At 35.6% G+C, this 17,039-nt stretch overlaps 1 protein-coding gene across 1 annotated transcript in view; it reads right to left on the reverse strand.

Annotated features, from left to right (window-relative positions):
- Window positions 1-17,039, reverse strand: part of WRN (WRN RecQ like helicase) — a 126,635-nt gene that overhangs the window by 18,297 nt on the left and 91,299 nt on the right. The window contains 5 exon segments of the mRNA XM_047770239.1: window positions 6,254-6,327; window positions 7,635-7,710; window positions 8,542-8,639; window positions 8,718-8,888; window positions 12,850-12,991. Of these exon segments, the coding sequence (XP_047626195.1) occupies window positions 6,254-6,327; window positions 7,635-7,710; window positions 8,542-8,639; window positions 8,718-8,888; window positions 12,850-12,991 (561 nt within the window).

Raw genomic sequence — 17,039 nt, forward strand, 5'->3', positions numbered from 1 at the left:
CTGCCAAATGAGAATATCTTTCCAAATCAAGATCAACATTCACTTGTCACAATACCAGGAAGGCAATTGTTACTTAAATGAAAACCTAGATTTTAAACATTCTCGATTAAATATATCCCGTAGAATGGTAAAATTAAAACTATATTTGAGTCTTCACACAAAACTGGTGTAATTAAGAGCAACTTTGGCCCATCCTCCTCCTGAAGCAAATGCTTTGAAAGAAGACTCCTTATCTACACCGAAGCAAAATAACATGTTTTTTTTTAACCAAGAGGGATACAATCTATAATTCTTCTTGTGATAGCACTAATTTTTGCCTGTTGAGGAACGTTAGCATAGAATTAATCAAATTATTCACAATTTTCCTCAAAATCAAACTAACTAAAAATAAGCCAAAAGGAGTAATTTTGTCTTTGACTCCTCAAGAGAAGAACTTAAAACATCCAATTAGCAAATAACATAGTATGAAAGGTGCTAGGCAGCAAACGCTATAGAAAACTAGTTTCTATAAGAGGCATTTCTCACTGATTAATTAATTATAAAGAGGAAAGTTATAAAAATGAATTTATATAGAATAGCCTATATAACAGATGTCAAATTTAATTTGTGCTCTTGGGGGGGAAAAAGAAGAACATGTTTGATATTTAAGAAATGTTTTAAATTTCCCTGTTGTAAGAATTCAAAATCTACAATGTAAAGACTTCATTTTTATAATTGTCAGATCCTATCACTAAAATAAACAGATCTGAATATGAGGAAAGACAACTCCAGATCAAAGAATTAGTCATATCAGGTGATTCAAAACAATTATAAATTTGTTTTAAATAATATAATTATATTTACCTTTATCTTTATATTTATGGAAATCTTTATACTAATGGACTATTTGCAAACTGACATTTTAAATTATTTCATAAAAAATTTTTATTGTATATACTGGCAAAATTCTGAGTATCTCTGAAGAAAAAATATATGTGGTAATTATTTAATAAAAAATGTTTTGCATATGAATGAGATTACAAGTGCACAGAAGAAAAGTTCAAAATATACAATGAATATCATCAAAGAGATAAGTGGAAATCCTGTACACGTGAATCAAGAAAAAAACTGCTATAGAAAGAGAGAATAAGAAATATTCTTAGGAATTAAACACTTGATAACTAAAATTAAAATCTCACTAGATGGGAGGCAACATAAAGTCAAGAAACTCTCTGAGAGAGTAAACAAAGAGATTGAAAATAGGAGAACATAAAAACTAGTAATAGGAACACTAAAAAATAAGCAAAGAAACAAAAAACATAATTATTACCATTAAGGAAAATTAAGGTAGTGGTAGCCGTAACAACACAGTTAGCCTTAGTAATATACAATATTTGAGTAGATATAATAATGTAAAAAACAAATTATTAATATGATCAAACAATGAAACATAATTCTGTTCCAGGGAAGGGGAAAGACTGAAGGAAAGGAAATTAGGGAATGGGATATGGAAGACAAGCCCTAATCTACCACTATAGGATGTCCCAGAAAATTTCTAAAACTGGCTAAGTCAAAAAACAGTAATCTAAGCATGTCACTTTAGAAATATGGAGGCAACTTCACATACCTGTCAGAATTGCCATCATCAAAGTCTACAAATAACATGGAGTTCCCACTGTGGCTCAGCAGGTTAAGAACCCAATATAGTGTCCTTGAGGATTCAGGTTCGATAGTTGGCCTCGCTCAGTGGATTAAAGATCCAGCATTGCCACAAACTGCAGCATAGGTCAGAGATGCAGCTAGCTCATATCCAATGTTACCGTGGCTGTGGCACAGGCCTGAAGCTGCAGCTCTAATTTGATTCCTAGCCAGGGAACTTCCTTATGCCGTTAAGTGCAGCTTTAAGAAGAAGAAAAAAAAGTCTACAAATAACAAATGCTAGAGAGGATGTGGAGAAAAGGGAACCCTGTCATACTGTTCGTGGGAAAGAAAATTGGTGCAGCCACTGTGGAAAAGAGTATGGAGGGTCCTCAAAAAACTAAAAATAGAACAGCCATATGATCCAGCAATTCCACTCCTGTGTATATACCCAGAAAAAAACGACACTAATTAGAAGAGAAATATGCACCCCAGTGTTCACAGCAACACTATTTACAATAGCCAACATATGTAAACAAGCCAAGTACCCACCAAATGACAAATGGATAAAAAGATGTAGTGTATATACATATGATGGAATATTACTCAGCCATAAAAAATAAATTCTACCATTTGCAACACGGGTGGACCTAGAGAATACTATGTGGAGTGAAATAAGTCAGGAAGAGAAAGACAAATACTGTATGACATCACTTCTATGTGGAATTTTAAAATAATACAGGGAGTTCCCTTCCTGGCTCAGCAGTTAATGAACCTGACTAAGATCCATGAGGATGATTCAATCTCTGGCCTCAATCAGTGGGATAAGGATCCAGCATTGCCTTGAGCTGTGGTGTGGGTCGCAGACATGGCTTGGATCCTGTGTTGCTGTGGCCATGGCACAGGCCGTGGCACAGGCCAGCAGCTGCAGCTCCGATTCAACCCCTAGCCTGGGAACTTCCATATGCCACAGGTGTGGCCCTAAAAAGCAAAACAAAAAAACAAAACAAAACAAAAAAACAAATGAATGTATAGGCAAAACCAACAGGTTTTGTACTAAAAGGAAGAGGAAAAAGGGGAGTGCTTAGTTAAGGGTATGGGATTGAGAGATATAAACTATTATGTATAAAATATATAAATAAGCACACTAAGTCAACTATATTCTTACTTAAAAAATAAAATACATAAGCAACATATGTTGTATAGCACAAGGAATTACAGCCATTATCTTTTAACAGAGTACAATCTGTAAAAATACTGAATCACTATGCTGTATATCTGAAACTAATACACTACTGTAAGCCAAATATACTTCAATTAAAAAAAAAACAAGATGAGGTATGTCAAAAATAGTCCTCTTTCTTATTAGTCTTTTCCCCACTTTTTTTCAGCCTTCCAAAGACAAATGTACAAGAAATATTAACAAAATATATGTTTAAAAGTTGTTTTTGAAAAAAAGAAATATGGAGGCAAATACCAGGGAAACCAGCTGGATGACATGAGGGTGAATGCTTCTGCAGAATAAAGTGGGTTTGAGAAAGGCTATGAACTGCTATCTTTGTTATATGCTTTTAAATATCAACTGACTTTGCAAACCATGTACCTGTACTATTTTATTTATTCTTTATTATTATCATTATTTTTTGTTTTTGTTTTTTGTCCTTTTAGGGCCACAACCACGGCATATGGAGGTTCCCAGGCTAGGGGTCTAATCAGAGCTGAGGCTACTGGCCTATGCCAGAGCCACAGCAACGCCAGATCCGAGCTGCATTTGAGACCTACACCACAGCTGACGGCAACGCAGGATCCTTAATCCACTGAGCAAGGCCAGGGATCGAACCTGCAACCTCATGGTTCCTAGTCAGATTCATTTCAACTGCACCATGACGGGAACTGCTGTACTATTTTAATGAAAATTCAAATGAACTTTAAAGCAACAGCTATTGATGTGAAAGCATCTTTCTTACTTTTGTACACTAAGCCCATATATAGCAAATTAACTTCTAGACCACTCCACGGGTATCTCAAACTCAGTATGTCTGTCACTGAACTCCTAATTTAACTTCATGCCCTAAACATCCAACACTTCTGACCTGTCTTCCTCTTACATAGCCCAGTGAAGGAAATGGCAGCACTTATCCACAATCAAGACAGAAACCCAAGCGTCACAGTTAAGTCTTCCATTTTCCTTAACCCATCTCTCTCTGTCTCTCTCTCTCTCTCTTGTCTTTTTAGGGCCGTACCTGCAGCATATGGAAGTTCCTGGGCTAGGGATCAAATGAGAGCTGCAGCCACCAGTCCACGCCATAGTCACAGCAACGCCAGATCTGAGCCATTTCTGTGAACTACACCGAAGCTCACTGCAACAATGGATGCTTACTTAACCCATGAGCAAGGCCAGGGATCGAACCCACATCCTCATGGATACTAGTTGGGTTGGTTACCGCTGAGCCACGACAGGAAATCCCCACCTATCTTTTCAATCACTAAGTCCTAACCATTATATCTCCTAAATATCTTACAAATCTCTTTTTTCCACACCCACAGCCCACTTCTCTCGTCTAAACTACCATTACCTCTTGCAAATGCCACAGCAACTGCCTCCCTATTTGTGTCTCTACAACTCTGATCCTCCTGCAAGCCAGTTCCTCCACAGCTAGAGGCACCAATCACGGGTTGGCATGCTGGGGTACACGGGCCAAATCTGTCTATTCTGGTAAGGTCTATAGCTAAGAACGGCTTTTTCCCCCCATTTTTTAACAGTTAAAAAAAATCAAAAAAAGAACAGTTTTTGACATGTGAAAATTCTATGCAATTCAAATTTTCAGTGTCCCTAAATAAAGTTTTATTGGAATACAGCCACACTTGTTCATTTATATATCATCTATGGCAGCTTTGGGTCCACAGTGTCCAAGTTCTGTAGTTGAGACCACATGGCCCTCAAAGCCCAAAATACTTAGTATGTGATCCTTCATGGAAAATGTCTGCCAATCCCTGTTCTCAGTCATAAATTTGATCATGTCCCTGTTCTGCGTCAAACCTTTCCTTAGCTCCTAAATGCCTTTATGATCAAGTCAAATGCTTGAAAGGAACTGGATATTCTGGACCCCATTCAACTGTCCAGTCTTAAACTTTACCACTCCCTTGCTTCTCTCTCCCAGGGAATTGCAAGTGTATTGATGAGTTCCTCCATCACGTCACACCCTCTCTTGCTCTCAGGTTTTAGTATGTGGGCCATTCCTCTGCTCAGAAAACATCCCATCCCCTCACTTCACCTAACTTCTACTTAACCTCATGTTACTTCCAAAGTGTGTTTCCAAACAAAGTGTTACCATCTGGAGCTGTAACTTCCTGTTTCCTGACCTGTATATACTACTGGAATGTAAACTCTGGGAGGGGAGTTCCTGTCGTGGCTCAGCAGAAATGAATCTGACTAGCATCCATGAGGACGCAGGTTCAATCCCTAGCCTCATTCAGTGGGTTAAGGATCTGGCATTGCCGTGCGCTGTGTAGGCCACAGACACGGCTTGGATCTGGCATTGCTGGGGTCTGTGGCATAGGCCAGTGGCTACAGCTCCAATTCGACCCCTAGCCTGGAACCTCCATATGCCTCGGGTGAGGGCCCAAAAAGCAATAAATAAATAAAACAAACAAACTCTAGGAGGGTCACTAACTATGTCTCTATTATTCCCCACTGAATCCCAGTGTCTGGAACAATGTGTGGCAGAAAGAAGACACCCAGTAAAAACACAGGGAATGTTTAAATGAATATTGAATGGGTATATTGTTTTGTACACTCCTTACACCTTTTGTTTACATGAAACATAGTAATCCCATATGCCATATTCAAACAAAAAGAATTTATTTGCAAGTGGAAGACTGGTATTACGGTAAATGTTTCTATCAGATTCAAGATAGTGTTATCTACCTAAGTGAGCAAGCTGTTAGAGAGCAAACCCTTTTCTTTCACCTGATATGTATGTGAATGAGGCCCATTTAATTTGTGTATATGTCCTGACAGGTTTTTAAAATTCTCCATCTTCAGATCCTTTTGTAATGCTGAACATTCTCCACACTTTATTAAGTCAGCAAGTCAATAGTAAGCTTGCCAGCACAATAGGTGTATTACCTTTATTCTCTACCAATCCTCTAACAAATAAGATCTTTTTCTTTTTTGAAAATGAAGTGGAAATATACATATTTTATACATGTATAATTAAGTAGTGTTTAGATTCTAGAGGCTGACAAATATAGATTTGGAAGTCAGCTCTGTTATGAGACATATGCTTCTGAACAAATTAATTAACTTCTTAACCCTCAGGCTCTTCAACTGTAAAATGGGGAAAATAATAGAAAAGTAATTCACAGGCTAAGAATTAAATGAGGTATATTATATATAAAATGCTTAGCAGTTAACACAGAGCCTGGCAAACTATAATACCTAGAAGTGTTAGCTATTAAGTTAACATTAATACTATAACTTTATAAGTCTGCTTTAATAATATTAATACTGGAGGCTTATGCTTTAACTTTCTTTGGCTAATGAAGTAACCCAACATTTGATAGACCTTTCCCTTTAGGAAAGAGAAAAAGTCTAATAAAGTGAGTATAGAAAATAAAAACATAAATTCTGTACCTTTTTTTAGGAGTATTACTCCCAGAAGAGATTTTATCAGATGCTTTGTAAGAATATGTCTTCTTCAAGTTAGACTGCTTTTAAACACATTTTAAAAAGAGAGGAGTTTTAGAAAACTTTAAAATATGAAGAAAATAAGATACAAAATATCATAATGATAATTTTCCTCTGACTAATCAAGTCATCAAATAAATCATCTGAAAATAAGCTCATAAATTATCAACTTTCAGGGTCTAAAGGCAGTTAGAAATGAAATGTAAATATCTCAGTTCTTCCAAATCTGTAAAGAACATATGATCAAAGAGTTCCCATTGTGGCTCAACAGAAATGAACCCAACTAGTATCCATGAGGATGCAGGTCTGATCCTTGGCCTCTCTCAGTGGGCTAAGGATCCATCAATTGCCATGAGCTGCAGGGAGTGTAGGTGGCAGACAAGGCTCAGATCTGGCATTGCTGTGGCTGTGGAATAGGCCGGTAGGTATAGCTGCAATTCGACCCCTAGCTTGGGGACTCCCATTTGCTGCACCTGCAGCCCCAAAAGGAAAAAATTTTTGAATATATGATCAAAATAATTCTTTGAGAGACAGCAAGAGCCAAAGTCTCAAAAATGATTCAGTTACATTCTGTATACTTTAATAAAGCAGAAAACATTCATCAGAAAATTTAGAGTATTTGTCTATTAGCCCAGTATTCTAATTAGTGGAAATCTCCTTATGGGTATTTAATCTGTAATAGTTACCTAAGATCCAAAACAAAGCAAGAAAGTGTGTGTGTAAAACTTTAGTGAGAACATTTAAAAATCAGGCTTATTTTTTCATTAACTATAAGTGTTATATTATCTACAAAAAGACTCCAAACTAAATGCATTACAAAAATAGGTTTAAAAGGATCAAAATAAGTTATTTTCTCAAATACTTTTAACTGTTCTATTAACCCCAGATATCATATATTACATATTGTGTTCTGTTCATATAATTTTTCTTTCCAAATTTTATTTTCTGTTATATATGGCGCTTTCCTCTTTGAGTGGAATTAAAACAAAAATTTAAAATAGGAGTTGCGTAGTTCCCATCATGGCTCAGTGGAAATGAATCTGACTAGAATCCATGATGAAGCAGGTTCAATTCCTGGCCTCACTCAGTGGGTTAAGGATCCAGCTTTGCTGTGAGCTGTGGTGTAGATCACAGACGTGGCTTGCATCTGATGTTGCTGTGGCTGTGGCGTAAGCCAGCGGCTATAGCTCCTATTCGACCCCTAGCCCAGGAACCTCCGTATGCCACAGGTGTGGCCCTAAAAACACAAAGAAAAAAATAAATAAAATAGGAGTTGCATCAATACGGAATGAAATAAATAAGAATCACTTCTTTAATAAAAGCAAACCTTCTTCTCTGAAGTTGATTCAACTGGTACTTGATTAGAGGAATATTGTTCAGTGCCCGAAGATACAGCATTAGAACTGAAAAACAATAAAATCAAATGATCTCAAATGTTAAAAAGTAATTACCTAAAACAGGAATCATCACACTTGCACTCTTAGAAAGGCAGATGAGTTTATATTAACCTTTTTTATATTTTAGAACTGATGATTTTTAAAATTAATCTTCCCCCTAAAGTTTAGATTTAAGGCTCTTCAAAAGTGTTTTAAGTTTGAAAGAAAAACTGTTAAGCTATTGCACAACAAAGTGATTATAGTCAATAATATACTGTATTATAAACTTCAGAGTTACTAAGAGATTAGATCTTAATTGTTCTCAACACAAAAAAGAAGCGATACTCAAGTGATATGATAAATGCTGTGATCACAAAACAATATATATATATATACATATATATATATGTAACAAACCAACATGCGGTACATGTCATACTTACACAGTGTTGTATGTCAATTATATCCCAATTAAAAAAAAAACCTGACAAATGACTGATTACATGTACAGACACTAAAAAGTAGGCAACAACTATATTCCCTCCCCTCTTTCCATAACGTAAGAAGGAAATATGGTATATCAATTCCTCAACACTGAGCCCAATGCTGCTGCTTTAATCAACAGGAAAGCAGCTTTCTATCTACTATATTATACTCCACTACTTCCTATCTGCCAAGAAAGCATTTTATGGTTTATCTTTCTCCTATTGACTCCAACCCCCAAAATGACTAAAAGAGGTAGGCGAAAACAGTTATCTTTAATGATGTTACCATGTGTGGTGCCTGTAAATTGGTATGCAATGAATCATTTAAACAACAAAAAATTCAGATGTTGTTTTTAAAAAATGAAAAATGAACCTTGGTAGAGAAAACTTCCTCGGACACAATTCTTCATTAGCTTGAAGGATGAGTCTCTGAGGAGATTCTGTTTTGGCTTTAGCAAGCCAATTTCTACCCTATTGAACACAAGAAGAATCTTTTAAGGCACAGGAAGGAAAAATTAAATCAAACAAACAGACTTCTATGTTGTTTACCTTTTTTGTAAGGGTGCAAATCTTTACAAATTTGCTTTGCCCAGGAACATCTACCAAGAACCCCTCAGTTACGAGCTGGCGGGAAAAAGCCTTCCACCAGCTCTCTGTGTGATCCTTGCCAGTGCCAAAGAAACTGTGACTGCGGTATTTATCTTCAAGACGCTGGGAACTCTGAAATTGGGAATAAAATCGGTTTCTTAAAATACTTACTTAATTAAGCAGGAGAAAGAAAACACAAAACTATTTACTGATCCTTTGGATTTAACACTATATTTCAGCTTTAAAAACCCATGAAATTTTTATATCCATCCTACTTGCTCTGAACACTTAAGTCACAGATAAATACATACTCAAAATCGTGTTCCTTGGAGGTCTCTTGTGGCACATCAGGTTAAGGATTCAGTGTTGTCAATGCAGTGGCTGGGCTGCTGCTGTGACGTGGGTTTCGATTCCTGGCCCAGGAAATTCCGTATGCCATGTGCACGGCCAAAAAAAAAAAGCATATGAAATCAAAATAGTCTTCCTTTTCTGTTTTAAATAATGGCAGGAATTTCACATATAAATCATATGCATTTCCCAGTGCATAAGTTTGGATATGTTTGGAATATTTAACCTTGGCTACTTAGACCTTTTATGCTCATATTAGAGTTTAAAAACAGTGATCATAATCTACAGCTCAAGACTAGAAGCATGAGTGTTAAGACAGTGTGCCCCAGCTAGGAATCAGTAAGGGCAGAGCCACAGCTCACAGTTTCCAGCGCATGGCTGTTGTTACTAGGCTTTATGTCCCCAGTGTTCTGGCAAAGTTTACTTAATCATTTTTGACTTCACTAAGATATACCAGAAAGAGTAGGGGCATGCTAAACAGTTGATGTTTTGAGATATTTTCCTGTAAGTGAAGAGGATTCCAATGGGAGACTCTTCACAGCCACCAAGGTCTGGAAACACTGGGGAAGCCAGGCCATCACATGCAACTCTCCTGTCCTCTGATGAAATGAGTCTCCCGCCCTTCACTCCCCACAGAGAACTTTTTCCATTCCCTTTGCCCTCTGACTACCTCTTTCATCCAAACTACACAGCAAAGTACTACTTTTAAATGTGTACAGTACTATATGAAGAGAGGGTGCTCTGAAAAACTGCTCCTGTCCAATGCATTTGTGGTGAATATGGCAGATTGTAATTCAAGGGTCATTCTACCCTTCTTCTATTGTGACTTCTACCACAGAATCTGGGAAGTTACAAACAGTATTTCTCAAACTCCCTTTCAACTAGGTTTCTGGATGTGATTTAAGTTCCACTGAACAGAGGTATTTCTGCATGACGTCTATACACAGGAAGTAATGAGAGGCTACTTTGCTGTTTTTGCATGTATGTATGACTGTAAAGATGTTTGCTTTTTACAAGTGTTAGCAAAGAATCTTGCATACAGCTACTAGCTTTCCAAAAAAAAAGAGGAATTCATTTTGCTGATACAGATGATAAAAGGCGGCTCCCAGAGCAAACAGAAGGAGAACCTTCCTGATTGTTATACTTCTCTATTCAGTGCAGTCTGGAGTCAAGGGCTGCAGTGGGAGCTTCCCAAACTGACAATTTGGTGACCACAGAAGAGGAAGCTGCTTCCATGGCAGACTATTTTGCAATATAAACTTATCAACAACATTACAAGCCATATAATTTTTTTTCTTTTTATGGCCACACCTATGGAAGTTTTTGGGCTAGCGGTCAAATTGGAGCTGCAGCTGCCAGCCTAGACCACAGCCACAGGCATGCCAAATCCAAGCCGCATCCACAACCTACACCACAGCTTGCAGCAATGCCGGATCCTTAACCCCCTGAGCGAGGCCAGGGATCGAACCCACATCCTCACAGAGACTAGTCGGGTTCTTAACCTGCTAAGCCTTGACGGGAACTTCTATAAGCCATTTAATACCCAATAATTAATACCTTTCTGTTTAAATTAACTGGTGTGATCATGAGCTTCCTAAAAAATACTATACTTTAGGACATACTCTCGTTTCAAAAACATGATTAAAACTACCTATAATTTCCCAATGGCTGCCTATAGTCAAAGCATCTTTTATCAAAAGTGTTATCTAATTCTGGAGCCATGATAAGGGTCAGAACTTTGAAAATGTGATCAGGAAAGAGCATTTCACTTAATCTCTTGGTTATGCAAATTAAAAATTACTCTGTTTTCTAATCTAGAAAATTAAGATTAACTATATATCTTAATAATTTTTCACAAAGGGCTTTTAAAGATTCTTATGTGGGGACCTATTTAGACCCCTAAAACAAAATTCCTTAGGCAACATTTTTACTATTTAATTCCTAACAAAACTTGTTCTTTAAAAACAAAATTTTAAACTCCATTCACAAACTCCTGGATGGCCTGAATAATCATTTATACTATTTTTTTTTAAATCCTATATAAGTGAGAAGAATCATGTGCTGCTGAAATATTTGTTATATATGGATAAATATCTCTCTAAATAAACTCCAAGAGTTTCAAGTTTAAAGTATCATCTTACAGACAACATTATCCGCAAAGATATTAATTCTTCCTAAATTAGTTAAGGTGGACGATTCACTAAATTCTCAAAGGAATTACATTTATTATTTTAAAAATAATGTCCCAGTAGGTACCAAGGTCAGTGAAATAGAGGTAAAAAAACTTGCCTATTTTCACTGTAGTTGATGTCTACAAATTTTCATTAAGTGGTACTTTTTAAAAAGTTTTACACCTTATCTAGCAAGGGTAATATAAAATTTCACACAGAATAAACTTCTTAATTTGCAGACTCCCCAAAGAGACTGTCAGTATAATCGGTCTGACTTGGTTTTCAAATAATAGGTGAAATCTGATCCCTCTTGTGACCAGTTCAAGTTTGTCTAGGAGCCCACTTCCACTTATCTGTTGATACTGGATACTGCTGGATTACACCAAATTAAAACAAGGATAATTTTTATAAACTATACATTCAACTGGGATATACAGGTTTTGAGGATGACAGAAACAGAAGAAATTTTCGTGGCTCTCAATTATATTTAATTTATCCCTTGCAACTTAAATTCTTTTTATAAAAAAAAAATATATATAGTAGTACTCATAGCAACTAAGCCATGTGTTCCTTAGACAACACATCTACCATTAAATTTCTAATCAATCTTGAGATTTAAAAACAAGATTTTAAACTCCATTCAAAATCTAAAAACATCAGGACCTGAAGTTAACATGTTTTCAACGTTTCATTAAAATTTTTTCACAACTGACTAACTTAATAAGTCCCTTTCAAAACAAAACAAAAACTCAGAAAGTAAATATTTATGTGAAGTATCTGTCAATTTAACAGATAAATGCTGACCTAATTTATTTTTAAAATTCTACATACAAAGTGAGAATTTTAATATCTACTTTTAGTATAGTTTTAATAAATATACACAGGTGCAAAGGATTCTATCTCCCGTTTTTGGTTTATTCAACTAATATCAACATACAATACTTAACTTTACAGACTTCTAAATCAGGAATACAATTATATAAACAAAAGCACTACAAAACCTCATATTTGTACCTGCAATTGTTAGCATAATGCTGACATACTAATCACTCCAAAAATAAGGTGGCTGAATTAACTATTTATTCACTGGTGAAAGAAAAAAAAAAACTTTCTTGGAATTTTAAATGCTTCAGATAAGAAACAAAATAGAAGGAAAAAATATATATATATATACTACCAAATGTTGTTAGGAACTTAGACATTTACAAATAATCACTGAAATTAAACTTTTGCACAAAAAACTTACTACATTTTAGGGCATGAAAAACACAAATTTGTTCTAACTGTCCCTTGACACATGAAGGTTAACTTTCTTAATCATCCTAAAAAAAGACCAGTCTAGGGATTCATCCAACTGCAATGTAATAAATTGAAACAGTCTGGAAGCATTGTCTTAATGATATACACAGATTTTGTCAAAAGTAATGAATGCAGTGCTTAATTGGAACTTGATATGACTAGTTTCTAGTAACTCAACTAAAGCCAAAGCTATAAGTGCAATATAACAAACCTCAAAGGAAAAGTGTAATAGGAGTAAAAGAAGAACTCAGAAGGTGATTCACAGACATACTTACAGATCCCCGGAGAAATAAAATCGGAAGCCCAATTCCAAACTTTTCTCCTAAGATGGTCACAGCAGATAAGAGCTGGAATGCTTGTGGACCAAAGTCCTGTGACATATCCTCTGAATCGTCAGTGGAAAAGCAGTGATCCAATCTAAATAAAAACAACATGTTAAGAAAGGCTTTAGAGATAAAAATAGAGTGTAACAATTTGCCGCTTAAAAAAAACTTAAATATGCCAACTGCTTCAGAAGTTACAAATAAAGTTCAATACAGCCAAGAGCATGTGAAATATGTAAAACATGAAATATAAAATATAATATAGCATCAAAGGTATGTTATGTTGATGGTTCTCAACCCAAGTTTCACAGAAGGTACCCTGGACCACAGACAGAAGAGAAGGAAGTTCACTTAAGGTCTGCAGCTCAAACAGCTCCACTTGATCAATTATATAAATATTGACTTTGATATTAGGATTTGGTGGAAGAAAAAGTTTATTGCCTACCCCCACCCCCTAAAAAAAAGTCTTAAACTGAAAAAATAAATCTCTTGTGCAATTAATTGTTAGTTTAAACTCTGATGGCTATAAAATAAGACAAAGATGATAAACTTTTCATTTAATTCTATGCAGAAGTTAAATTCCTAGGCCATCCTTCAAGTAGATTTGAAATGATCACTAAAACAAATGAGAATCCTTTATAGCACATTGAGAACAAAAGGACTCAGAAAATCAACTCATATAGTGCAACTACCTAATTCAGTTGCTTTCTTACAATAAATAGCTTTGAAATAGCAGTAAGAATCTAGTCAGTATTCCAAACATAATATTTTTGGGAAAAAGACTATATTTAGGTTTATTCTTCTATTTTAATTTCTTTAGTAGGAAATTTAGCTCATTAATTTTCTTTTCTAATATAAGTGTTTAAAGCTACCAAATACCACAAAATACCACCTATGATGTAGCTTATGTTTGTAATACTAATATTACAAAATTAACATTATTGTAATTATCACTAAGTTCTAAAATGTTTTAATTTCTAGTTTGAGATCTTTGTTTGATTGATGAGTTACTTTAAAGCATTATTTCAAATTTCCTAATGAATGGGAATATTCGTTTATCCTCTTTACTCCTAATTCAGTTACATCCTGGCCAAAATGTGGTGTGTTTGATAACAAGACATTGAAAACTTGAGACAGGCTACAGTACAGTGGCCAGGAAATTTTTTCTATAAAAGCCAGAGAGTAAATAGCTTAGGCTTTGTAATCTGTGTCACAACTGCTCAGCTCAACGCTGCAAAAACAGTCACAGATAATACATAAGCAAAAGGGCGTGGCTGTGTTTTAAGAAAACTTTATTTATGAAAACAGGCAGCAAGTGGATTTACTGCATAGGCCATAGTTTGCCAACCCTTGTTTTAATACAGAGTTAATTTTTATAAATATGCCATCTGTGTTTGAGAAGTGTAGCCTCTAATTCAGTGTTTCCCAGAAGACTGTAGATGTGCTGAAGGGTTAATCACTTCAGACCTTGAGGCTCTGGACAGAACCTGGCCTCAATTAGGCTTGTGTGCTCTAAAGGATTATCATTAACTATGTGGGTCATGAAATAAAAATGTTTGAGACACACTACTCTAATTGCTTGATACAGGCTTCTATAAACTGCATATGTGACAAATCAAACCATATTACTATACTGATCAGATTTTCTGTTGCTTCCTAATTTTTTCATTGCTTAACCTACCAGTAACTAAAAATTACATCAAACTCTCCTACTCTGGTGGTGGATTTGTTGGTTTCTTACAGCTATTCTGCCAATTTATGCTTTATATATTTGTAGTGTTTTTTGTTTTTTTGTTTTTTGTTTTTTGTCTTTAAGGTGCACAGAACAATTCTTTCCTCTTGGTGAAGGAATCATTTAGCACTGCATAGAGAACATTTCCATCCCGAAGAAAACTTCTTTTGTCTAATAATACAGCTACCACACCTAGTATATGTTTAGCTCAACTAGATATAGCATTTGTATTGTGTTCTTTAAATTAATACATAATTGGGAGTTCCATTGTGGCTTAGTGGTAACGAACCCAACTAGTATCCATGAGGATGCAGGTTTGATCCCTGGCTTCCTTCAGTGGGTTAAGGATCCGGCATTGCCTATTGCTGTATAGGTCGCAGATGCAGCTTGGATTTAGCGTTGCTGTGGCTGTGGTGTAGGCCGGCGGCTGCAGCTCCAGTTGGACCCCTAGCCTGGAAACTTCCATATGATGTAGGTGTGGCTCCTGAAAAAAATTACATATTTTTTTCTCTATATAATATATATAGTTTCTATATATCATATAGCTTATATATATAATACATATATAGTTAAAATGATTGTATATCTGTGTATGTGTGCAAAGGTCTACAAATTTAAAGACATCCGTAGATTCTTTTCCACCACCACAATCAGAACAAACAACAAAACCATCACTGCAAAATACTCCCCTGTGCTATTCCTTTGTGCTATATCCATCTAATCTCTGGCAACAATTAATCTTTCCTTCATCCTTACAGTATAGTTTTACATTTGAGAGAATATCATATAAATGGAATCACACTGTATAATTCGCGCTATCTCTTCTTTTTTGGGTAGAATCTGCTACTGAAACCATTCAGGCTAGGGAATTTTATTTTCAGAGGTTTTATAAGAAGGATCCAATTACTTCAATTGTTGTAGGATTATTTAGGTTCTGTACCTCATTGTGGGTGAGCTTTATTAGTTTGAGGTTTTCAAGGAATTGGTCTATTTCATTTAAAGTATTGAATGTATGTGTACCAAATTATTCATAGTGTTTCCTTAAATCCTTTTAATGTCTGTTGGGCCTGTGGTGAGTGAAATTCCCTCTTTCCCTTCTGATATTGGCCATCTGTATCTCTTTTTTTTTCTTTTTAGAAGTTTCTATAGATTTGATTAACTTTTTCAAAGAATGAGCTTTTGATTTTTTGAGTTGTTTTTCTCTATTGTTTTTCTGTTTTCTATTTCACAGATTTATGCTCTTACTTTTCTTATTTCCTTCCTTCTGCTTCCTTTTAGATTTCTTTACACTTATTTGCTAATTTTAAGGTGGAAGTTTAAATATTAATTTGAAACTTTTCTTCTAAGTATAATGCTTTAATTTCCCTCTCAGTATTGCTTTAGCTGCACCTCATACATTCTGCATCTTCATTTCACTCAGTTCAAACTACTTTCCTGAGACTTCCTCTTTAACTAATGGATTATTTAGTAGTGTGTTACTTAATTTCCAATTGTTTGGAGACTTTCCTGTAATTTCTATTTTGACTCCATTTTAATTAGAAAACATATTCTATATAAATACCAATCTGTTAAATTTGTTAAGGTTTGTTTTTTGACCCAGAATAGAGGTCTATTTTTGTGAACATTCCATGTGCACCTAAAAAGAACGTGCATTTGCAGTTGTTGGGTGGAATGTTTTATAAAAGTCAATTAGGGAGCTCCTATTATGGTTCAGCAGGTTAAGAACCCAACATAGTGTCCATGAGGATGAGGGTTTGATCCCTGGCCTCATTCAGTGGGTTAAGGATCTGGCATTGCCACAAGCTGCAGCACAGGTTGCAGATGCAGCTGAGATCTAGTGCTGCTGTGACGATGGCCAGCAGCTGCAGCTCTGATTCGACCTCTAGCTTGGGAACTTCCATATGCCACAAGTGTGGCCATAGAAAGAAAAAAAAAGAAAAAAGAAAAAAAAAGTCAATTTAGATCCAGCTTGTTGACAGTCCTATTCATTCTTCTATTTTCTTCCTGATTTTCTGTCTACTAATTCTATTAATTAGTGAGAGAAGATGTTGAAATCACCACCTCTAATTGTGGATTTCTCTATTTCTCCATTCAATATTGTGAATTCTTTTGTTAAGTATACACATATTTAGGTTAATGTGTTCTTGGATATAATGGTTATCTTTATGTGTCACTTTGGCTAGGCTGTGGTGCCCAGTTGTTTGGTTAAACACTCATCTAGATGTTTCTATGATGGCATTTTGTAGATGAAATTAACATTTAGTTTTAAGCAAAGGAGATGACCCTTGATAATGTGAGCAGGTCTCATCCAATCAGATGAAGGCTTAAAGAGCAAAGACTGAGGAGAACAAGGAATTGTGACTCAAGTCTGTAACACAGAAATTCTGCGCAGCTATCCAGCCTGACAGGC

Source organism: Phacochoerus africanus, chromosome 3 (genome assembly GCF_016906955.1).
Source record: "Phacochoerus africanus isolate WHEZ1 chromosome 3, ROS_Pafr_v1, whole genome shotgun sequence".
Classification (NCBI taxonomy): Eukaryota; Metazoa; Chordata; class Mammalia; order Artiodactyla; family Suidae; genus Phacochoerus; species Phacochoerus africanus.